Source organism: Microcaecilia unicolor, chromosome 1 (genome assembly GCF_901765095.1).
Source record: "Microcaecilia unicolor chromosome 1, aMicUni1.1, whole genome shotgun sequence".
Taxonomy (NCBI): Eukaryota; Metazoa; Chordata; class Amphibia; order Gymnophiona; family Siphonopidae; genus Microcaecilia; species Microcaecilia unicolor.
Window position 1 is genome coordinate 339,620,108 of NC_044031.1, and position 25,989 is coordinate 339,646,096.

General features: G+C 44.0%; 1 protein-coding gene across 1 annotated transcript in view; it reads right to left on the reverse strand.

Annotated features, from left to right (window-relative positions):
• The window catches only part of DROSHA (drosha ribonuclease III), a 552,432-nt gene that overhangs the window by 362,733 nt on the left and 163,710 nt on the right, over positions 1-25,989 (reverse strand). Inside the window, exons 9-10 of the mRNA XM_030216759.1 lie at positions 12,635-12,706; positions 11,702-11,783 (exon numbers count right to left, since the gene is read on the reverse strand). Coding sequence (XP_030072619.1) covers positions 11,702-11,783; positions 12,635-12,706 — 154 coding nt within the window. The remainder of the gene's footprint in view (positions 1-11,701; positions 11,784-12,634; positions 12,707-25,989) is intronic.

The window sequence follows — 25,989 nt, forward strand, 5'->3', positions numbered from 1 at the left end:
GGAGGGGACCAAGAACAGAACCCTGAGGTACGCCGACAGGCAGAGGGATAGAAGTAGAAGAGGATCCACCAGAGTGAACACTAAAGGTGCGGAGGGAGAGGTAGGAAGAGAACCAGGAAAGGACAGAGCCCTGGAATCCAAGTGAGGACAGGGTATCGAGACGTATGCTGTGATCGACAGTGTCAAAAGCAGCGGAAAGATCAAGAAGAATGAGGATGGAATATTGACCTCTGGATTTAGCCAGTAATAGGTCATTGGAGACTTCAGTAAGCGCAGTTTCGGTTGAGTGGAGAGGGCGAAAACCAGATTGTAATGGGTCAAGAATAGCATGTGAGGAGAGAAAATCAAGGCAGCGGCGGTGAACAGCACGCTCAAGTAATTTGGAGAGAAAAGGAAGGAGGGAGATGGGTCGGTAATTAGAGGGACAAGTAGGGTCAAGTGAAGGCTTCTTAAGGAGAGGTGTGACCACAGCATGTTTAAAGGCAGCAGGGACAGTCGCAGTGGAAATTGAGAGGTTGAGAATGTGACAGATAAAAGGAATAAGAGTAGGAGAGATGGCATTAAGAAGGTGGGTGGGAATGGGATCAGAGGAACAGGTGGTACATTTTGAGGAAGAAAGGAGAAGTGTAGTTTCCTCAATAGTAACTTCAGGAAAGGAGAAAAGGGAATGAGGGGAAAGAGAGAGAGGGGAACGGACTAGTGGAGGGAGAGCTGGTGAGGTAGAGAAAGCAAGGTTTATCTTTTGAACCTTGTCGTGAAAGAATTCAGCAAGGGTCTGAGGAGATAATGAAGGGGGAGTTGGGGGAGGGGGCACCTTGAGGAGAGAGTTCAATGTGGTGAAGAGAAGTCGAGGATTAGAGCCAAGAGAGTTGGTCAGTTGGATATAATAATCCTGTTTGGCACGTAAAAGAGCAGATTGGAAGGAGGTCAGCATGAACTTAAAGTGTAAGAAATCAGCGAGGGCCCGAGATTTCCGCCAGAGGCGTTCGGCGGAGCGGGTACAGGAACGTAGGTAGCGGATATTAGAAGTCAGCCAAGGTTGGGGTTTTGTACGCCTTACAGGGCGGGTCATCAAAGGTGCAAGAGTGTCTAAGGCAGAGGATAGAGTATTGTTGTAAGAAGAAACAGCCTCGTTGACAGACGTGGATGGTGCCACAGTAGAGAGGAGGTTTGAAACATGGGAGGATAGAGATGAAGGGTCAATATCGTGAAGATTCCTAGATAAATTAGATAGGATAGGACGGGACTGGGAGGGAGGAGATTTAAGTGTGAAAGTTATAAGATGGTGATCAGAGGAGGGATGATCAGAGGCAAGGAAACTAGAAGGTGAACAGTTGGAAGAGAAGATGAGATCAAGACAGTGACCATTTTGATGAGTGGGGGAGGTGGAGCATAGTTGGAGATTAAAGGACGACGTTAAAGCGAGTAACTTGGAAATATAAGAGTTGGAAGGATCATTAGCAGGAATATTAAAGTCACCAAGGATGAGAGAGGGGGAGGAAGGATCATGGAAGAAGGCAAGCCAGGCATCAAAGTCACTGAGAAAGGATGAAAGGGACTTATCAGGGGGACGATAAATGACCGCTATTCGAAGAGGCAGAGGAGAGAAAAGGCGGATAGAGTGGACTTCAAAGGAGGAAAAACAGTGAGATTGAGGTGGAAGAAGGGGTTGAAATCTGGAGGAGGGAGAGAGAAGTAGTCCAACACCGCCCCCACGGCCAGCAGGGCGAGGAGTATGTGAAAATAGATAACCGCCATGGCACAGGGCTGCGACTGAAGCAGAGTCATCAGGGCAGAGCCAGGTTTCTGTTATGGCGAGCAGATGGAGGTGACGTGAGATTTAAATGCATGTCGGATAAGTGAATGCTCTGTTTAACTGCATGCCATACTTCGGTCCCGTTTTTGGCACCATCAATTTCTATGGTGACAAACTTCAGTTTAGCGCACTACTGGTAAGTGCAAGATTCGCTTATATGCATGGTTTAAGACCACTCCTCTGCAGGAAAGACTCCGCATAAGCACGCGGATGGAATATGGAAGCCAATTGGCGCTTGACAACCAACGAAATTTCAAATTTACTGCCCCTTTAACTGCCACAGGCAGAATAAGCGAAAAAATGTTGTTAGAGTGTACACTGGGGTCATCGCAGCAGCAGAACTGTAAGACTTTAACATTGGCTGAACGAATAGTAACATAGTAACATAGTGGGTGACGGCAGAAAAAGACCTGCACAGTCCATCCAGTCTGCCCAACAAGATAACTCATGTGTGCTACTTTTTGTGTATACCCTCACCAGGTCCAGACGAATGGAAATAATCGCCGCAGATTGCAAAGTAAAACTGTAAATGTTTGCTAGATTTGCTAGGCTATCCATAGCATTACACGGAAGCAATATCTGTAACGCTTCTAACTGCTTAGTAGACTTCTCATATCACAACATTGCATCTAAAACTGTAATTTAAATGTCTTTAAATGTTTGCCAGGTATTCCATAGCATTCTAATGAAACAAGATCTGTAATGCCTTTTAATTGCTTATTAACCATTTCATAACATCATAATGCAGCTAAAAAACTGTAATCTAAATGTTGGTTAAATATCATAATATTGCATCTAAAACTGTAAGCTAAATGCATTTTACATATGTTTAATTGAACCTCTTTTAGACCCCTTCTGGACTCTTCCATAGCATTCCATTGAAGCAAGATCTGTAATGCTTAGGCGTCTCATATCATAATAACGCATAATACTGCATCTAAAACTGTAATTCAAACATCGGTCGAATGCTTACCGTGTATCTCATAGTACCGGATTGCAGCATGTTTCATTACCTACTAAATACCTTCTAAATGCTTATTAGGCATCTCACATCTCACACTGCATATTAAACTGTAAATTGCCAAACAACCCTAAACTAACACTGATATGATCCCCAACAAATTAATATTCCTAATCACCTACTATCTCTCACTAACCTATCACACAACCACAACCCCTAACACAAGCATCACTACCCCCACAACTCGCAAACCAATCACACAACATATACAAAACATGCCTATCCAAAAAACTAAACAATGCCACGAAAAAACCACCAACCACGGTCATCATCAACAGAAAGGAATGAAAGGACATAACAAACTTATACGCCAAGAAGAAAGACAACTGATAAAAATTACCACTACCTCAAACATGACTGAACACTACCAACAAATACAAATAGGAAACATCAATGCCAGATCGGCAGTCAATAAAACCTCGATACTAACCGACTGGATTACAACTGACCATTTTGATTTCCTACTTATTAGTGAAACTTGGATCCATGATCCCAAAGATCCAATAATCTTAGAGCTCTGTCCTCCAGGATACAAAATTACCCACTGGACAAGAGAAGGAAAAAGAGGAGGAGGAATAGCAAAAATATATAAATCTCAATTCACAGTCACAACAACAGCAGAATCTATTCTTCCCCAACTCGAAATAGCCTCAGTCAGAATCAATCACCCCAACCTACGTGATCACCTAAACCTAAACTTATTTTACAGACCACCGGGCAACTGGCAAAACTCACAAACGCACTTTCTGGATTTCATATCGAATACTTGTGTTTCCACCCAGAACCTTCTTATAGCAGGAGATATCAACCTTCACCTGGAAGACACTAACTCAAGCAATGTACTCGAATGCAAAGACTTCCTCCAACTATGGGAGCTCCACTGGCCAAACATACAACCCACTCATAACAAAGGACATACACTAGATATCATCACCCACAAATTCTCATCAGAACCAAATCTCACACTAACAGACACAAAATGGACAGCCAGACTGTGGTCTAATCACTACAGTGCAAACCTGTCACTCCAATGGATAACAAAAAAAACACAACAAAAACAAAAACAACATACACTACGAGAGGCAAAATAGACCCACTAAAATTCTGGCAAAAAGTATACACCGACGATTGGACAACACCTACAGACTCATCCCAATTTCTTCAAGAATGGGATAACAGATGCAGAACAATACTAGATAATATAGCACCACTCCAAACCAGAACCTCACATAGAAAAAACTCAATACCATGGTTTAACGAAGAACTGAAAGAACTAAAAACCCAAGTCAGAAGACTAGAAAGAGCATGGAGAAAGAAAAAAGACGAAAATGCACTCAAAGACTGGAAACAACTACAAAGAAAATACAAATACACTATCAGAAAACCTAAAAGGATGTATTACAAAACCAAAATAGGACCAAACTACAAGGAAACACATAAACTCTTCTCACTTGTAAACAATCTCCTAAACACTAATACGGTCACCTCCAACAACACTGATACTCCATCAGCAACTAATCTTGCAAATTACTTCAAGGAAAAAAATCATAACGCTCCGACTCATGATACCTACCAATATAACGGATTACACAAATATCCTTGAATGTCTAGACCCAAAACCCGGGGAATACCCAGCAGACCGATCTTGGACCAGCTTTGACAAGCTTTCATCAAATGAAATCTCACATTGGCTCGGAAAATATGCCAAATCACAATGCAAATTAGACATTTGCCCTAATAGTATAATAAGATCCGCACCCAAACAATTTAAAACAGACCTCAAGAACCACGTAAACTACAGACTCCAAAATGGGCTCTTTCCCACGGATAAAGGAAACATCCTACTTACTCCGCTACCGAAAGACACTAAGAAAAACACAATGGACCTAACCAAGTAGCATCTATTCCACTTATAACCAAACTCATGGAAGGCATAGTGACGAAACAACTTTGAATACCTAGATAAGCACTCAATACTGCACGAGTCTCAATCAGGATTTCGGTCAAATCACAGCACCGAAACTGTTCTAGTGTCTGCAATAAACTCATTTAAACAAGCAATTGCAACTGGTAACAACATACTCCTCCTACAATTCGACATGTCCAGCACCTTTGACATGGTTAATCATAAAATACTACTACATATACTAGAATACTTCGGAGTAGGAGGAACAGTTCTCAAATGGTTCAAAGGATTCTTAACCCCAAGATCAAATCAAGTAACAGCGAACGTGGACAGATCACTCCCATGGACACCTGAATGTGGAGTTCCCCAAGGATCCCCCCTCTCACCAACCTTATTCAACCTAATGATGATAGCATTAGCCAAACTTCTAGCCAATCAAAATCTCAACCCCTACATATATGCAGATGACGTCACAATTTACATCTCGTTCAAACATGATCTAAAAGAAATCACTAACGAGATCAATCAAAGCCTCCAAATAATGCATACCTGGGCTGATGCATTCCAACTAAAACTTAATGCAGAAAAAAAACCATGTCTCGTACTTACCTCACAATATAACACAAAAAACTTCTCCACCATAATCACACCATACTGTTCTCTTCCTGTTTCACAAAACTTGAAGATTCTTGGAGTCACCATTGACCAAAACCTTACTCTTGATACCCACGTAAAAAACACTACGAAAAATATGTTCTACTCCATGTGGAAACTCAAAAGAGTAAAACCTTTCTTCCAGAGATACATCTTCCATACCCTGGTACAGTCAATGGTAATAAGTCACCTGGACTACTGCAAAGCACTGTACGCTGGCTACAAAGAACAAACTATCAAAAAACTCCAAAGTGCCCAGAATACTGCCGCCAGACTCATATTTGGAAAAAATAAATATGAAAGTGCAAAACCCTTAAGAGAGAAACTTCACTGGCTCCCACTTAAGGAACGCATTGCAGTCAAGATTTGCACGATTGTACACAAAATTATTCACGCAGATGCCCCATCTTACATGCTAAACCTCGTGGACCTACCTCCCAGAAATGCCACCAGATCATCTCACAAATTTCTCAACCTGCACTTCCCCAGCTGTAAAGGACTAAAATACAAGCTGATGCACGCCACCACCTTCTCTTACATGAGCACACAGGTATGGAATGCATTACCCTCAAACCTGAAAATAATTTATTTATTTATTGCATTTGTATCCCACATTTTCCCACCTCTTTGCAGGCTCAATGTGGCTTACAATACATCATGAATGGTGGAGAAGTATAAGAAATAAACATTTATTATTACAAAAGGATCTTGGGTAGCATGATAGTAAAAAAGCATGATATTAGTATAGCAAGCAAGTGTTACAAGACATTTCTGTGGAGAGGTTCATAAGAAAGGGAGGAGGGAGATGGGGCAATAGTTGGAAGGACAGGTAGGGTCCAATGAAGGTTTTTTAAGGAGTGGTGTGACTACAGCATGCTTGAAGACATCAGGAACAGTCGTAGTGGAAAGTGAAAGATTGAGGATATAACAGATAAAAGGGATGACAGTAGGAGAGATAGTGTTAAGTAGATGGGTGGGAATAGAATCAGATAGTTTCGAGGAGGAAAGAAGATATGCAGTTTCCTCTTCAGTGATTTCAGAAAAGGAAGAAAAGGAGGCAGGAGTTGGAGGGTTGAGGGAATGCACTAAGGGAAGGAGAGGTGGAGGTGATTTGGTTGAGAATTCAAGTTTAATCTTGTGAACCTAATTGACAAAATAACTATCTTTCGCAAAACACTGAAAACATATTTCTTTAACAAAGCCTATATTGAGAACTTACAGCCACACTAATCCACTACATCAACCCATTCAGCTATGAAAGCACACCTGCTATAAATACCCTATTAAATCCCTTCCTGTCTTCCCTTAACTAATCCCTACACAATACTAATTGTACCTAACATACTGGAATAACCATGTTAACAATACTATGTAAGCCACACTGAGACTGCAAATAGGTGGGAAAATGTGGGATACAAATGCAATAAATAAATAAAATAAAATAAAATAAATACCCCACTTTGATTTGTACCTGTGCTCTTCAGGGCACAGACCGTATAAGTCTGCCCAGCACTATCCCTGCCTCCCAACCACCGGCTCTGGCACAGACCGTATAAGTCTGCCCAGCACTATCCCCACCTCCCAACCACCGGCTCTGGCACAGACCGTATAAGTCTGCCCAGCACTATCCCTGCCTCCCAACCACCGGCTCTGCCACCCGATCTCGACTAAGCTCCTGAGGATCCATTCCTTCTGAACAGGATTCCTTTATGCTTATCCCACGTATGTTTGAATTCCGTTACCGTTTTCATTTCCACCACCTCCCGCAGGAGGGCATTTCAAGCATCCACTACTCTCTCCGTGAAAAAATATACCTGACATTTTTCTTGAGTCTGCCCCCCTTCAATCTCATTTCATGTCCTCTCATTCTACCGCCTTCGCATCTCCGGAAAAGGTTCATTTGCGGATTAATACCTTTCAAATATTTGAACATCTGTATCATATCACCCCTGTTTCTTCTTTCCTCCAGAGTATACATGTTTAGTTCAGCAAGTCTCTCCTCATACGTCTTGTAACGCAAATCCCATACCATTCTTGTAGCTTTTCTTTGCACCGCTTCAATTCTTTTTATATCCTTAGCAAGATACGGCCTCCAAAACTGAACACAATACTCTAGGTGGGGCCTCACCAATGACTTATACAGGGGCATCAACACCCCCTTTCTTCTGCTGGTCACACCTCTCTCTATACAGCCTAACAACCTTCTAGCTACGGCCACCGCCTTGTCACACTGTTTCGTTGCCTTCAAATCTTCAGATACTATCACCCCAAGATCCCTCTCTCCGTCCTTACCTATCAGACTCTCCCCGCCTAACACATACGTCTCCCATGGATTTCTATTCCCTAAGTGCATCACTTTGCATTTCTTCACATTGAATTTTAATTGCCAAACCTTAGACCATTCTTCTAGCTTCCTCAGATCCTTCTTCATGTTTTCCATTCCCTCCCGGGTGTCCACTCTGTTACAGATCTTAGTATCATCCGCAAATAGGCAAACTTTACCTTCTAATTCTTCGGCAATGTCATTCACAAATATATTGAACAGAATCGGCCCCAGCACCGATCCCTGAGGCACTCCACTACTCACCTTTCCCTCCTCCGAGCGAATTCCATTTACCACCACCCTCTGGCGTCTGTCCGTCAACCAGTTCCTAATCCAGTTCACCACTTCAGGTCCTATCTTCAGCCTGTCCAGTTCTTAAAAAATTAGAAAATAAAGTCAAGCATCTATTACTATATGATGTAAGATGGCCGCTGCCTAGAGGGCTCGAGAACTACCAGTTCTGGCATCCCGGGTCGGAGATCGGCCCCTCGCATGAAGATCTTGCCTCAAAGATAGAGGAGAGTACGAGGGTGGCCCAGAGCCACCGCAAACGACTCGCCAAGGGTGAATTGGAGCCTCACGGTGCCCCTCGCGGGAGTTCTCCTCTCAAAGGCAAGAGTGAGTATGAGGGTAGACCGGCAACCCCGCGGACGTCTCACCGAGGACCGAAGGCGACTACCACCCTGCCCAAAACCAGAGCCTCAATTACTGCTGAAGCAGACAGCTGCCGCCGAGCGCTGAATGAGGACGAGTGTAGACCAGAACCCAATGCGGGCGGCCCGCCGAGGTAGGCCTTTGCCGAGAACCGAAGGCGACCTCCATCACCTCAGGCACTGCTGAATCATGAAGCTGCCACCGAATGCCAAGTACTGACAGTGAACTCACCCTACCGGAACCGCCGCGACGCTTGTGGCAGCAGCCTGTTGGGAGATTGCCGCCAAGGGTAGAACGGGAGATCAGCGGCAGGCCCCAACCAGCGCATGACGCGACTGCTCACGGGAGTTCCGAGCCCCGAGAACTGTGTAGGGTGGAGAAACGGGTGGCTCCTGGCCGGGTTGAGTCGCGAATGCATGCGGGAGCCAAGTTTTAAGCGCGAGACTGGCGGAACAACAGACAATGTACGCTGCGGAAGCCCAAAGTCTGGAGAACGTGGCCGAGCTGTGCAATCAAGCAACGGACATCTAGGGGAGAAAAAAATGCGGCAAGGCATGGCTCGGGCCCAACAGACGGCACCTAGAAAGGTAATGATAAATAGTAGTAGTTGTAGTAGTACTTCAATAATGAAAATACCAGTGTCTCATTTGCAATAAAGTTTATCTAAGTCAGAGGGACTGATATACTACTACTATACTTAGAAAACAGAGCCTCTTGCCCTGAGACACCAATATAAAACACCTAACTATATTAGAATGGTGCTTCACTAAGGAAAATACCAGTGCCTCAATTGCAATAAAGATTATCAAATTAAAGGGACTGACATACTAAGCACAACCTAGGAAGCCATAAAGACCAAAACGCCTCACTAGTAGGTCCAGTATTTACTTAAAGATAAAAATTCATAACAGGAGACCCTCACATCAATATAAATCATGTTTTTCCAATGTGGCACATCAAGCTGTTTGGAGTGGCACCACCACTATTCCAGATGTTTCTGTGAGAATGCGATGACTGTCGTTCTGCAACCCCAAACGCCTTCCGCCTGCTCGACCACCTACCTGCCCCAGCAACACAGCTGTCTCTTCCCAGCTTCCCACCTCCAATCACTACCACAGTTCCCAGAACCACGGAGCCTCTGGACCCTGGGACAATACTCAGTACATCTAACTAGTGCTACATTTATATGAAAGATACCACACCCTAGGACCCTGTAAGCTGGAAGTATCGGGATATGAGTGTATGCATCCTTTAAGTCCAGGAAGCATAGCCAATCGTTTTTCTGCATCATAGGAAGAAGGGTGCCTAGGGAAACCATCCTTAACGTTTCTCGATCTAGGAATTTATTCAGGGCTCTTAGGTCTAGGATGGGACGCATCCCCCCTGTCTTTTTCTGTACAAGGAAGTACCTGGAATAGAATCCCTGCCCTTCTTCCCCTGGTGGAACGGGTTTGACCACTTGGGACTTTAGAAGGGCGGAGAGTTCCTCTGCAAGTACCTGCTTGTGCTCTCGGTGGGCAATTTGGAGGTTTAGATACCAGATTGAGGGCGTATCTTAACCGGACTATTTGAAGAACCCACCGGTCGGAGGTTGTAAGTGGTCACCTTTGTTGAAAAAATGTTAACCTCCCTCCAACCAGCAAGTTGTCCAGCATGGACACTTTGACTGTGGCTATGCTCTGCTGGAGCCAGTCAAAAGCTCGTCCCTTGCTTTTGCTGGGGAGCACGTTATTGAAAGAATGAGCGCGCAAGGGCTGAGCCTGAGCAGGATGGTGAGTCGCAGGAGTGTAGCTACGCCTGGAGTAGGAATTGGAAGCACTCCGTGATCACAACTGCGGGCTGAAGGCCAGATAGGGCCGCAGCGGAAGGCATGGCAGGCTCAGGCACCCCCGATGCCAATGCACATCGCTGCATCAAGTCCTTCAAGAGTTCAGGGAGCAGGGCCCGGAAACACTCGTTGAGAGCTGTCATCAGTAAAGGCTGAGGGGCCGGTGTGGGATCAGCGGGAGCAGGATCTCGGCTGCTGGGAGACAGACACATCGGCACCTCTTGGATAGAGGAGGAGCGGTCCTCCCGGCATCAACGTTTCTCGAGTGCCAAATCCCTCGGCGTCCCAGAGCTCCTGGCACCATGTGTCGAACGAGATTGGTGTCAGTGCTTCGTAGCCTTTGCCCAATGCACATCACACAAGCTCCTCGGTGCTGAGGAGGACATCGAATCCTCAAGTCTCCTCGGGGTCGGGTCTGACGATGGATGGTCCTGGGGGGCCAGCACAGCAGGAGGTCTCGAGGCAGGTGGAGACCCACTCGATGCCTCACTGCTCCGTCTCTCTAGATCTCTCAGCAGCCATTCGTACCTCGATGCTTCCCTCGACATCAACGCCGACCTCAAAGCTGATGTCAAAGAACCGGACCGAGCTCCAAAACATTTCTCCCGAGTACAAAGCTTGAAGCCACTAGGAGTCTTTGATGACATGGAAGGAAAAATGGCTATGGCTAAATTAAAAGTCGCAATTGTGCCTGAAAAAGAGAAAAAGGTACAAAAAAGAAAGGAGACCGGGCCTAGTAGGCCTAAAAGCAGCCTGCATCAAAAAAAGAAAGGAAACTTAAACGCGGACCAGAAAAAATTAAGAAATAAAAGGAAATCCTTTTCTTTTTTTTAAACAAATGAGAAATAAAAGGGGAAATAAGCGAAAAAAACAGTGCTGAGGCACAAAAATAGGCTCTTTCCCGGACGTGTGAGGAGCGACAAGAAAAACACGTCCGTCCCTCACGCGAAGAAAAAATAACTGAAGAGGCGCAGTCACACTTGGGCGGGAAGGCACTCTACACATGCGCATTGGGGCGCCCCTTGCGCCCCAGAAGTCTCACGCAAACATTTTTGGTGGCTATACTTCCGACGCGGATCGTCTACCCAGTTGTGAGAATTGGAAGCCTGTTTATCCTCAGAGAATACTGTATTTAGATGTGCTCAGTTACACCAGCTCTAAATAACTGCAGGCACCTAAATGTGCCAAAGCCAGACTTTGCTAGTATTCTGTAATGAAATCTGGGTGCTCAGTTACCACTGTAGAATAGGCTTGCTCTACACAGAGGCACCCACTTGCAGAATTGGCACCCTTAATAAATCAAGGTAGAAATTTTTTTAAAAACTGTGCCAAAATTTTAAAAAGTGGAGATCCAGGAACAGAAGCAAATGATGAGGCAAGAGAAGTGGGTGAGCTGATTGTTTTGAAGGCAGTCTACAACGGCTACCCTAAAAGCAATATCTTGATAGCTTCTGTCAGGGCCACAACCTTGTCAAAACAGAAATTAAAAAAGTGCTTACCTATAAGATCCCAATCATATAGCTCCAAAATATCTTTGAAAAGATACGAAGAAAATAATTCAAGTCCTCTCATGCAAAAGTTCTAAGGAAGAGACAAACAAAGAACAGATAAGTCACAGGAGCCATTTAAGAGGCTCTCAGATACTAAAATCTCCAAATCATTGAGAAAAGCAAGGCAAAATTATAACTGGCTGAACAAGTGGCTGGAATGCGGCACATGCGTCCTGATTGATCAGCTTTTCGGACAACAGCAATTAAATTCCAAATGCAGCAGTTGCTGCAATAAGGTCCTGACAGGTGAGATTAGGAGAGGACAGTACAGTATCAGGCTCACAGTGCTTCACTTGTTGTATATTCACTAAAGCATTTATTTGCTGGTTTGGCAAGGCATGCCAAATCATGAATCACTGCAAGCCCCTGCATTCACTGTCCACTCAAAGATTAATCCTCTCAAATAGGTAAATAGGTTAATCGTCAGTGGCACAAAAAAGTTAATATGGGAAACTTATGTAAATTAGAAAAATAAGTTCAAAGGCTAAATTGAGCTATGACGACACAGGTTTCCTAGAACTAAGTTCTAGCTTGGTAATTACAGTTTCTGCTGTATCAAAGCAGGAGGCCTCATAGCAGTAACTCTTTAACCAAGCTGCTTCACTAATGACAGCACTGTGTGCAAATTAAAACTGAAAATGATTTTTTGGGCAGCTTCTATCAAAAATGAATCTCATTTGACAGCAGCTGACATGTGTGCTGTGATGTCTAGAGGCAAGTGTGATCGTGTGCCAGAAAGGAATGCTTCATTGAATTACATGAAATGGCTGTATGGTGCAGCGTGCATCTCGACCAACAGATGGGAATGGATGGTTCTGCAGAGTCCTGTCTCTTTTACTATACAAGCCCAATCTGATGCAATGAAACAATTAACTCCCTTACCTGGGGCATCATCTCTTCAATGAAATGAATCGTGTAGTCAATGTTAAATCTGATTACTTTACACAGGGGGATCTGCAATTATGATAAGAGCAGAAAAAAGATTCAGCTTTAGCAGACACAGTTCTGGGATCAGATTATAACAACTTTGGTTTCTTTACCTTTCACCAGGACAGCACCCCAATATGCCAACCTTTTTATGGCTGAGCTGGAAGAGACATTTCTGAATACATGCCAGACCAAACCTCTAAAATACTACCAGTACATCGATGACATTTTTATGATTTGGACGGAAGGTGAAGAAACTCTGAAACAATTTTACTATTCCTTCAATACATACCATCCTACAATCAGATTCAAAATTGACTACTCCCCAGGAAAAGTCAATTTTTTGGACACCACAGTCTCAATCAGTGATGGCTGTATACAAACATCTGTACCCTTCTCCACCACCGCTAACTCCAGACTCCGCCCCTTCTGCCTCGCCTCACCTTATGCCTGGAACAGACTTCCTGAGCCCATACGCCGTGCGCCCTCCCTGCCCATTTTCAAGTCCTTACTCAAGGCCCATCTCTTCTCCCTTGCTTTTGGCGCCTAACCACCTTCCCCATTCCAGATACATACACTGACTACATAGCTTATTACCTTTAGATTGTAAGCTCTCTTGAGCAGGGACTGTCCTTCCCCTTGTCTAAACTTGTACAGCGCTGCGTAACCCTGGCAGCGCTATAGAAATGCTAAGTAGTAGTAGTAGTAGTGTATACAAACATCTATATACAAGAAACCCATAGACAGATGCAGCTACCTCCACAACTCCAGCTTCCATCCTTCACATACAAAAAGATCCATTATTTACAGCCATGCCACAAGATACCACCGTATCTGCTCGGACCCAGGGGATAGAGACAGACACCTTGAAACCCTGACTGTATCCTTCAAACAGAAATGCTACAACCCCAAAATAATCTCCAAGAATATTGCCTCCTCCCTCAAAACACCCAGGGAAAATCTGCTACAGTACAAAGAAAAAAAAGCCACAGACAGAATCCCTCTTGTAGTGACATACAACCCAGAGCTGGAGAAACTGAGGAAAATCATAAGAGACCTACAGCCTCTACTCCAGGAAGATGAATTACTGAAAGAGATATTCCCATCCCCACCAGTGCTTGCCTTCCGACAGCCACCCAACTTAAAACACAAGTTAATCAGAAGTAAACTCCCAACACAGACTGAAAAGGAAAAGAAGGGCACATTTCCCTGTAATATATCCAGCTGCAAGCTATGCCAAAACATTTCACAGGACCCCACAGTCATTCACAAAGGAAAAATATTCAACATAAAGGAATCTTTCACATGCTCATCTTCCAATGTGGTATATATCATTCAGTGTAAAAATGTAACGAAGGATGCTATATTGGAGAAACAGGCCAGATGCTTAAGACAAGATTCAATCTGCACAGACATCACATGAAGATAGCCGGTGCCAGTCAGGTTCCCACCCCGGTGGGCCAGCATTTTACAAGACCAGGACACCCTCCTCTCACCTACCCACACCCATCCTGTTAGAATATCAATGAAATGCTTTGATGTCCCCATGCATACCTCCGACCCACCCCCACCCTCCCACCCTGTCAGACTGTCAAAGTAATGCTTGGATGTTTCACTTATATATACTATCTGCTACCACATTTGCTTATTTCCGATCTGACGAAGAAGGGCAACCTTTGAAAGCTAATCAAGAAATGTATTAAGTTATGTCCAATAAAAAAGGTATCATCTTATTTTCTTTTCCATGTTTTATTTTGTTTGATTTCTATTGATAACCTTAAGAGTGGATTAACACGGCTACCACACCTCTTTACCTTTCACAAAAGAAGACATGCGGTGTGATTGGAATTTGAAAGCACTATTGCACAGCTCAACAGGACAGGCATTATTCTATCCAGGGACTTATGATGACTGTTCTGCACCCAAATTCATGGAAGCAGGGTACATTGTTGTGTATGTTTAGTAAGAATACTGTTTATATTCAATTGCATGGTCTGTTTGATAGCACTGTGTTATTAGGGCTGCTACCCCTATAGTTTGCAGCATCCTGTGATTGACTCCTTGTGAGCTTTCCTTATTGGCTCTTAGTTCTGAGCTAGGGCCAGCCCTCCCTCTCTGCCCCTTGGGGCTGTGTGACTCAGACCCAGTATTCCTAGCATATCTTTGTGATCAGCAGCTGTTCTAAGGGCTGATCCCTCATTTGTCTACTCTGATTCCATCAAAATTCTTCAGCAATTGATTCCCAATATTCCCACACTTTCCCCAATGAGTATTGTAGCTTTTTCTCTACGCTGGGCTGAGGTTCTGGCCATCTCCTTGCCTCTGAGGTGACTACATATAATTTGTAGATGGCAACAATCCTTTCCAAACAACTAAATTGTAAATTGATTTTCTTTATTTGCTATGATTGTTACTTTAAAGAAGAGATGGATTAAGAATTAAGAGTCCACTGGTAATGTTTTTGCAAAGGAATGGTTTAGCTGGCTGTTGAAGCATTGTGAACTCACCTAGCCTAGAACAGCACAGTGAAGAATTTTGTAATTATCCAGTGGATTCTTCTGAAAAAGATTATAGACGCCTCAGAAAATTAAAAAGACATGGGATAGGAGGCAATGTTGTGATGTGGATTTGGAACTGGTTACTGAACAGAAAACAGAGGTTAGAGTTAAATAGCCATTTCTCTCAATGAAGGAGGGTGAATAGGAGAGTGTTTCAGGGATCTGTACTGGGACCAGAGATATTTAACATATTTATAAAAATTTATAAATGATCTGGAAATCAGAACAAGTGAGACAATTAAATTTGCAGATGACACAAAACTATTCAAGGTTGCTAAAACACATGCAGACTGTGAAATGTTGCAGGAAAACCGTAGGAAATTGGAAAACTGGGCATTCAAATGGCAGTTTCCTTTGCAGAGGGTGTTTTAGCTCAGAACTGCATAGCAATTAATTAAGCTAGGTGCTGTGTGCAACAGAAGGACAGAGAGGGCCCCACCTGCAGGTCCAGCAAATGTAACAATTTTGGCACTCAGAAAGGGTGTTCTAAGAAAAAAAAAAGGGGAGGGGGGGTTATTTTACCAGTGCAAGCAATGGCAGATTCTGTTTTGTCACAGGCTGCATTAACTGAGAAAACTGAACAAAATACAGCACAAGACAGTTTGGAAAGTGGTATCACTGAACTGAGTGAACAAAAAATACAGGCTGGATTACATAGCAGTCTAGGTGCAACACAAGCCAGACAGAGTAGCGACAAATACTCTGAAAAATACAAAAGATCACATAAGCTTACAGAGAAAGCCAGAGAGCAGTATGAAACTGAAGCAGGAAATATCTCTTTTGGACAAGCTCTGGTTGAAAGTGGATCACCATGTAGAGCAATTGCAAGCCACCCATAAGCAATATCAACAAAAGTCACTAGAATATTGCCAGTTCCTGAGCAGAACAAATACAACAGATAACTTGGCACAAAGGGAGAGACAAGCAAGTTACAGATCTCACATTCCAGGCCATGGTAACAGAGGCTGCCAAATAAAAAAAATTCTCTATAGTAAACAAGAAGCAGCAATAGAACTTGAGAAACTCAGACCAGAAGAAGTGGGAAAGAAAGCAGCTGCTAATGCTGCTGCCATCATTGAATGCAAGAAGGCAGAGTTAGATATCGCCTTGAAGGTGCTCAAGCAAGAGAAAGAAGCAGATGCTACTCAGGCCAAAGCAACAGCCTTGGAAACAGGTATAAGGCCAGATGGCAGGGAGAGCCAACAACTGCATTATGGCAGAAGACTCTGCCCAGTATACTGCAGTCTATGTGAAGGCCTATACCCTAGCGAACGAAGGCACATAGTCAGTCTGACTCAGAGGAGTCATTAGATTCTGAGCAAGCACGTTCCTCTACACCAGTCTCACTCACCTGAAAGAAACAAGACTAAGGCAAAGCACACCATGGAGGCAAGCCGCCACCATAGTAATCCACTTCACTTCAACCTGACTCTGATGCTATCCAGAAACTGGGCTTAGATAAAAGTTCAGCAATTATGCCCAGCATGTGATTAAGCAAAAGCCACTTGACCAGCCACATTCCAAGCCTGACTTCAAACAACCCCCAGCAAACAGCCAGTCACATGTACCTACTGCCAGCGTGCTACGTACTTCAGAGAGAGAAGATCTAACAACATACATGGCTCACAAAAAGAAGGTGAACATGGGGCTTATCCAGTTGAATGATGTCCCCAAAAAGTATAGAGGGTGTAAATCTAACTTTAAGAATGCCACAGCAATTATGAAGCTTACTCCAATGCAATAGATGAATATGATGATAAAGTGGCTGGGAACGGAGTCAGCCAATTGTGTAAAGAGATTACCAGAGGCATATTTGCATGATCCCTCAAGAGATCTGTAAGAAATACGGAAGACACTTGACCAGTGCTATTGCAGCCCACAAGCTATCCAACAGGCACTGATGAAAAGAATAAGGGGTTACCCAAAGGTGACAAATAAAGATAACAAGTTACAGGGATTAGGAGAGCTCCGCTCCAGGAACTGGAAGCACTCAAAGCTGATTCGAACCTTCCTAACCTGTGCTATCTGGACACAATTTGGGACATAAATGAGATCATATCAAAGCTGCCGTATCACACAAGAGAAAAATGGTTATCAGTAGGTGCCAAGTATAAAGAGGACCACCAGTTTTTTTTCCCTTCACTATCCAAGATTTGGCAAAGAGGAAAAATGATCTCAGCTTCATGTTTGATGTACCTGAAGTGGGCAAGACAGGCTATTTCCTGAATGAAAGGCTGGCCAAGAAGTATGGCAACACCAGGAAAACTGTAGCTGTACACATGAGATGTGCTGCCCACTATAGAGGAAGCAGAGGATTGACAGTCTATACATAAGAAACCTCATCCTCTCAAGAAATATAGAGGGTTTAGGGAGAAACCCTTAAGACAACTTAATGATCTGTTGAAAAATTATAGAATCTGCTAAAATGTTGCTCTTCATCCAAGCACATGGCTAAAGACTGTAAAACAGTCATCAAGTGTATGGAGTGCAATACTGACCAGCATGTCAGTGCCCTACACCATGACAAGAGTAAGCCTACTTCTACAGGAACCCCAGCCTCAGTCGAGCCATGGCGGGGAGGAGGAGGTACAGCAAGCTCCACCGAACATTACTCCAAACTATATACAGGTGTGCGGAGGAGGTCGCAGTGGATGGTCATGCACCAAGATATGTGTAGCTAAAGTATATCCAAAAGAGCAACCAGTAAAGGCAATAAAGATGTATGTCATCGAAGATGAGCAGAGTAAGCAGTCCTTGGCAAGGACGGAATTCTTTGACATATTTGACATTCAGGGAGATCGCTATCCATACTATCTCAAGACCTGTACAAGGATGACAAAGAAAATGGGGAGAAGGGCATGTGGACAAGTGATAGAGGCGATGGATGGTAGCAACAAAATCTGTCTATCGACTCTTATTGAGTATAATCAGATACCTGACAACAGAGAGGAAATTCCCACACCAGAGGTTGCACAACACCATCGTCATCAATAGCTGAGTATCTGCAGCCACTGGACCCAAATACAAAGATCTTAATCCCACGAGACTTCCCCAATTTAAGAAAACGAACTTTGAGGAAGTGCCGAGGAAGAAGAGAAAATCCTCAGCCCGAGCCCTGATGTTGAAATAAATGCGTTAAGAGAAGGGAGCAGGTCTGCGTTAAAACAAAATTGGAGAGGAATGACAGAATGAGGTTGAAGGCTAGGGAAGGGGGCATAAGAGAATCTGGGTGACAGCTGGTGAAGGGGGCATAATAGAATCTGGGTGAAGGGAGCATGAAAGAATCTGGATGAAGGCTGGGGAGGAAACATAAGAGAAACTGAGTGAAGGTCGGTGAAGGGGGCATGAAAGAAACTGGGTGAAGGTTGGTGAAGGGGGCATGAAACTGGGAGAAGGCTGGTGAAGGGGGCATGAAACTGGGAGAAGGCTGGTGAAGGGGGCATGAGAGAAACTGGGTGAAGGCTGGTGAAGGGGGCATGAAAGAAACTGGGAGAAGGCTGGTGAAGGGGGCATGAAAGAAACTGGGAGAAGGCTGGTGAAAGGGGCATGAGAGAAACTGGGTGAAGGCTGGTGAAGGGGGCATGAGAGAATTTGGATGGATGAGGAGGGGGCACAAGAGAAACTGGGTGAAGAGGCATGAGAGAAACTGGGTGAAGGCTGGTGAAGGGGGCATGAGAGAATTTGGATGGATGAGGAGGGGGCACAAGAGAAACTGGGTGAAGAGGCATGAGAGAATCTGGGTGAAGGCTAGTGAAGGAGGCATGAGAGAAACTGGATAAAGGCCAGGGAGGAGGGCATGACAGAAAGAAAGAAAGAGGGTGAGAGAGACTATTGTGTTCAATAAGCGAGAGCCAGTAGAAAGGGGCAAGAGAAATGCCCAAAATGCATGACGTGACAAAGCGAGATCAATCAAGCAATTAAAATTTTTAGTTGCGCAGATCGTTGGGATTGCAATTCTTAATCATTGCCCACCCCTAGTATTTACCAATACCAGGCAGGGCGTGATCTGACCCCATACTCATATTGCTATATTAAAGAACAGTTGGATTAAGAATTGAGAGTCTACTGGTAAAGTTTTTGCTTGGGAATGGTTTAGCTGGCTTTGAAGCTTTGTGACCTAACTCAGTCTAGAACAGCACAGTGACTTTACAAACCATCAGCGTGAAGGTCAATTGATACCAGAAAGATGTGTCATTTACAGTCCAAGGAAATATGGATAACCATTGTTCTATGACAGGAAACCATGAAAAGTCACATGACACCTCCTCAACCAATAAAATCCAACATTTGATTTCTTGGACCATCTGTCTTTTCCCCTTATCCCTCTCTACATATACCTATCTATATATCCATATCTGATGGAAAACCCCCAAAATGGTATACTAATACAAGCACTGGAGGACACCAGATAGCATGAGTCTGTATTGGTATTAGCATGTGAGAAGTGGCACAAGCTGCTGAATCTCCAGTGGCTGCAGTCGCTCAGCTCGCTCACCAGTGAGATAAAACAAGGCAACAGAGGCAGGCACAGAGTCATGTGTGTTGGGGAGGGTGGGAAAGATGCATTACTCCTCCTTCTCAGGTTAACTCCCTGCTGCTCCTTTGCAAGTCATTGTCTTTATCACATGCCACCCCTGATCCCTCATATGATTCTGTTCCCCAATGCTCCACCAGCCAGCAGGTTTTGAGGATGAGAGAGGACTGAACTGAGAAGGGGGTTTAAGGAAAGGGGAGAGAGAGGATATAAACAGAGAAGGGGATATGAGAAGGGACCATGTGTAGTGAGGGAGTTAATGAGAGAGGATCACATAGTCAGGAGACTTGAAATAAGGGGAGTGAGAATGTACTCAGTTGGGTAAAAGGCATGTGCGTAGTTTGACTGTTTCATTTTTGGGGGGGGGGGGGGGGGGGGGGAAGGATGGGGCGGAGCATATTAGCATATTCATTTGCATATATATATATATATATATGATGCAAATGAATATGCTAATATGTTTCTATCCATCCCCTTCCCCATTCTATCCAGCGTCTCCCCCCTCCCCCTTCCCAACATCTGTCTCCCATAAAGAACACGTGGATGCAGCAGCACACAGGTTTGAGTGAACGGTGACGGCTGCGCGGGGGAGTGGAAGCAGAGATTTACCAAATGGCTTCCTACCTTCCAGTGGACTAGACAGGAGAGAGGAGCCAGCATTTCCCAGCGGCGAACAGGCGGGTCGGCGAGCGAGCGAGCGGAGGTTGTAAAAGCAGCAAGCAGGCACGCTCGTCTCCGTCCGCTTCCCTGCCCTCTCTGAGTCTGTCCCCCGCCTTCCTCTAAGGTCATTTCCTTTCGGGCGGGACACTGAGAGGGCAGGGAAGCGGACAGAGACGAGCGTGCCTGCTTGTTGCTTTTACTCAGTGGTGCCCCGCCCGCCAGTTCGCCAAAGCGACATCGGGTAAGTCGCTCGTCGTTTGGGGGGCGCCCCCCCCCCCCCAGTCTACGCCCATGGTAAAAGGGTTTCAAAGATAAATGACATGGGTGAGAGGATTAAGGGGCAAATGCTGTGGAGATCATGAGACAGATACAAGAGTAAAAGTGAGGATGGCAGCAGGAGTAAGAGAAGACAGTTTTTGGGAGGGAATGGTGTTGAAATTGAAAACCAAAAAATAAAAGCTGACATGCTTTCTCTCTCTCTCAGTACACAAATATGCATATGTATGGTAAATTGAATATAACTAAAGAGTTTGCAGTTTTCACAGGTGTCTCAATCATATCTGCATCCTACAATGAGAACATCAGATGTGTGGATGTCCACTGCATAGTTCTAAAGCACATGAGCTAGCATTGTTAACAGCCTCTGATTTTAAGGAACAGAAAAGTGGAGGAGTAGCCTAGTGGTTAGTGCAGTGGCCTTTGATCCTGGGGAACTGAGTTCAATTCCCACTGCAGCTCCTTGTGACTCTGGGCAAGTCACTTAACCCTCCATTGCCCCTGGTACAAAATAAGTACCTGAATATATGTAAACCGCTTTGAATGTAGTTGCAAAAACCTCAGAAAGGCGGTATATCAAGTCCCATTTCCCCTTTTTAGCAAATGTGAATAAACCCATAGAAAGGAAATGGCACAATATTATATATCCCCCTATTTGGCTTAACCCCTTCTTAAAGAAAGTCATATATGGCCTTTAATTGGAAACCTTGGCACAGTAGGGGTATGCATGTTTCATGACTGAAAATGTAATACCATCTTCAACCACTTCAAGAACTTGTTACATGTATTCAACTGCCAGACTCTCAATCTATGTAATATGCTTAGGGGAGAATGCTTTCTGTCAACCCACTTTGGGCTCAGGCTCACCCAGTAACTGCGCATCTTTGAGGTACCTGTCATGGATCCCCAAGCCCTACCAACTGAAGACCAAAGGCACTTAGAACTTCCTGCTGCCAAGCTTGGCAGTTGGCAGCAGCGCTCCTGTGCCCCTGACACTAGTATCCCGTGAATCCACAGTTATCACATATGTGCGAAAAGTGAGCATGGTTGGGGTGCCAGCGGTACTGGAGTCAGTGCCACTGACTTCCAAGCTTGGCAGCAGGGAGTTGTAAGTGCCTTTGGAGGAGGTCTTCAGTTGGCAGGGCTTGGGGATTCCTGCCAGACTGGGTATTTATACTTTAAGTTGAGTTTTGAGGGAATGGCACCAGGAGGGCGGTGCAGAGAGGACATTCTATGCACACCCTTATATTTTTCCTGTAAGATCACTTGAAGTTTGCTATCTGGCTTTGCTACTGGTATGTATGTATACCCCTCTGCAACAGTTTGACACAGAGAGAGACTATCACCTGAACAATGTGAACTCTGAGCCCTGGATGACGGGGAGGATGGCCATAGAGGTGCAGGGAAATGACTGTTGTCAACTGACAGCAGGCTTCCATGAAGCCACAAAACCAGGGGTAAGAAAGGAAATGGAGGGTGACAATAGGCAGGATGGTCAGGTTGGCAGAGAAAGAAGGGATGAGACTGCTGAAATGGCTATGAAAGGAGAGGGGGAAAGACCAGGACAAAGGAGGGGGACACAGGAGCAGCATGAAAGGGAACCTTTAGGAAATGTCAGTAGCTGTCAGCTGGTTATTTAGATATTTTCTGAAACTTAAACACTATGGAGCCCTTTTACTAAAGTGCGCTAAAATTTAGGCTTAATGAATTGTAACTCATGATTTTACCACGTGGTAAGCTGAGATTTAATGCAGCACCCTCTGGAGGCATTCTCTCTATTTTTTTCAGTGCCGATTGTGCATTAATGTAACCACTATTAATGCTAAGTGCTCCCATGTTAGCATGCTCTATCTGGATAATGCAGAGTTAAACATAATGCGCTAACTGGATAACACTTCCTCGCCCATTCTCTGTCCATGCCATATCCCATCAGAGAAAAATTCAGAAAAATGTAATAATGCATGGTTTTAACAAGTGGAAACTTACTGCACAACCCCTTGGAATGTTTGTGCGGTAGCACGTGTTAAGTGCTTAACGCCCTTTTTTAAATGGGCCTCTATGTTGGATGTTTATTTATAACAACTTTTAGCCTGTCTAGCAAGAAACCTGTGCAAAAAAAAAGGCGTAAAGATCATTTGCATTACCTCCCTCATTACAGTACCACTATCTGATATCTACATTTTTAGTAATAAGCATATTTCAGTTCTGGAATATATAAACATTTAGTCAGTGGGAGATATGCATATTTGCAAACAATTAAAACACCCTTGCATGGGGACGTAAACAGCTTGGGAACATGATTCTAAGGGGTCGATACTCAGAACCTAATGCCAGCAATAGAGCCAATTAGCGCAGGACTACAGCCGGCGTTAATCTGCACAGAATGCTCAGAAGGCTTTAGTACAGGAAACAATGACCGCACCAGAGATGACTCCAGATTATATTTAAATGTAGTCAAACTGATGTTAACGAGGTCATTTGCTATGCCCTCCCAATGCTCTAACAGCACACAAACCAACCCTGCTCTTACTGCTGGAAAAAGCTTGTGCAAGCCTCTAAGAGCTAGTAGTGAAAAAGAAATATGTGCAAATCCAACCACACATTGGCATCTGTTTTCTGCGCTTAAATATAAGCCTTTCAAGTTGGAAAAAATGTGAAAAGCTTATATTTAAAGACGCAGAAGAACAGCACCAATGTCTGCTTCACATTATGCTTCACAACAGACTGAATATTGCCCCCAAAGAGTATTATAATTTATCAAAATCTGCTCCTCTGCAGCCCCTCTGAGCTCACAGCACTCACTTGGTCCAGTTGTAACATCACCATCAAGGTGGATCCAGTGACATCATACAGCACAAGAACCATCTGGATTCTATTCCAGATGAGGTAAATCACAACACTGAGGTCCTTGAAGACATTACAAGCGAGCAGTATTTAAGCAACTGAACAGGAAAAGCTAGTAGAAGAGGACTAGAGAAAAATAAAAAAGAAAGAAAGAAAAACTTGCAAAGCAGAAAACACAGAAAAATAGCTGCAAAAGTTGAAGGGGTCTAATGAGATGGTGGAAGCATGGATACTCCTGGACATACTAGGGAAAAACCTATACATTTTTTCTTTTGTAACTTGCAACTTTATTAAAGTTTTAAGCAACTTACATCAGCAAATAAATGCCAGAACAATACCACAGAATAACAGAAAAAACGAAAGACTCCAAATCCCCCCTAACCCCCTTCACACCCCTTCCTCCCACCCCCATCCCACCCATATCACTATCAAAGTTCAAAAATTGTGGTAATACTCCCTGAGGACGCTCAAGAAGATTCTTCCGGTTATGTACTACAGCTGTGAATTTTTCCATTAAGAGCACAAATCTAATCTTTTGGCATCATTGAGCAGTGGAAAGAATAATTAAGCTCTGGAACTCTTTGCTGGAGGATATAGTAACCACGTTTAGGGCATCTGGGTTTAAAAAAGGTTTGGACAAGTTCCTGGAGGAAAGTCCATAGTCTGCTTTTGAGACAGACATGGGGAAGCTAATGCTTGGCCTGGGATTGGTAGCATATATGTTGCCACTATTTGGGTTTCTGCCAGGTACTTGTGACCTGGCTTGGCCACTGCTGGAAATAAGATAATGGGCTAGATGGACCACTGGTCTGACCCAGTATGGTTATTCTTATGTTCTTATGCTCCCCCCCCCCCCCCCCCCCACAGAGACCACTAGACCACCAGGACCCTTCAGGTAGGACTGAGGCAGCAGAGGTGTTGGCTGCAGCGGTAGGGGGTGTCGGGTGGCAGCTGGGTTGGGGGCCCAGACCACTCTCAGTCTGCCCTTGCCCTGTGGAAAGTTATTAATTAAAAATGGAAACTTTGACTTTCCAGTTTTTCTTAAAGACAGACACTAATCAACATTTAAGTTCTTAGTTTATTTTCATCAGGGATATATCTTGAGTGCCTTGATTTTTTTCCATGTTATTTGACTCTGTTACTCGAAGAACGAAGGGGGTTTTTATTCCCCATGAACAACAAGTTAATTTTGATCTCACTGGATTTTTGATTTGATTTAGGTGGAAATTGTTGTCTAACCATGTCATGTTTTCTCAAATTTCTCTGCAACTGTCTTATCAAAGGGACATAATTTACCCTATAAAGATTCATATAATCAGGAGTGATCTTGACTTCAAAGTATTTAATCTGATTGTTCACCCACTTAAAAGGAAATGATGCCTGTATTAAACCCAATTCTGCCTTTTCTAAGGTCAGATTAAGACCCTCTGTTTTATCAATACTGGCCTTAAAACCTGAGACCTTCCTATATGCCTTCATCTCCTTTAGGATCACAGGGAGTGAGACCCTGGGATTAGTCAAGGACAAGATAACATCATCAGCAAAGAAGGAGATTTTGTGTGCCCAGTCTCCTACCTCTACCCTGCTAATGTCAGTGTTTTCCCTAATTCTCTGGGCAAATGGCTCCAAAACTAATGTGAACAGGAGTGGAGAAAGGGGACACCTCTGCCTGGTGCCTCTTCCCAACTTGAAGGAGGTGGTATAACTACCATTAACCTTAACACAGATCATTGGGGTGCTGTACAGCACTGCTATCCAGAATGTAAAGTCCACACCTATCCAAAAACTTGTGCATGACGGCAAACATGAATGGCCAGTGAATGCAGTCAAATGCTTTCTCCACGTCCACCACCAACAACAACATGGCTGGCAGCTTTTCATAAGCCACTACCTATGTAAGCTGAGGAATCCTCTTTATATTATCTAACGTCTGTCACCCTGGGACAAAGCCAGCTTGGATAGCCTGAATAAGAGAAGGTAACAAACCTACCAGCAAATTATCTAAGATTTTATCCAAAATTTTTAAATCCACATTTATTAAAGAAATCGGCCTGTAAGAGCCACAACAAGTATTTTCCCTCCCAGGTTTACTTGTTTATGGACTGCCTCTCCCTCAACAAATTGAAAAATCAGACCAGCATCAGAGATAAAATACTAGAATAAGTTTAACACAAAATATTAGACTTCCCCTCTCCCCCGACAGGGAGTGAATCACTGCACTAACTTCATCCACTATAATCTCCCTCTCTAAGATCATCATATCCTCCTCACCTACCCAAGACGAACCACCCCATCCAGATGGCTAGCAATCTCAACTTGGCGAATACCAGGATCTTGAGAGCTTTATCCCCAAATTCAAAGTATATCTGTCATACCTTTCTTAACTGAAATTCTAATTTATGCAAATAGAAAGTATGCAATTCATTATGTAACTTGTC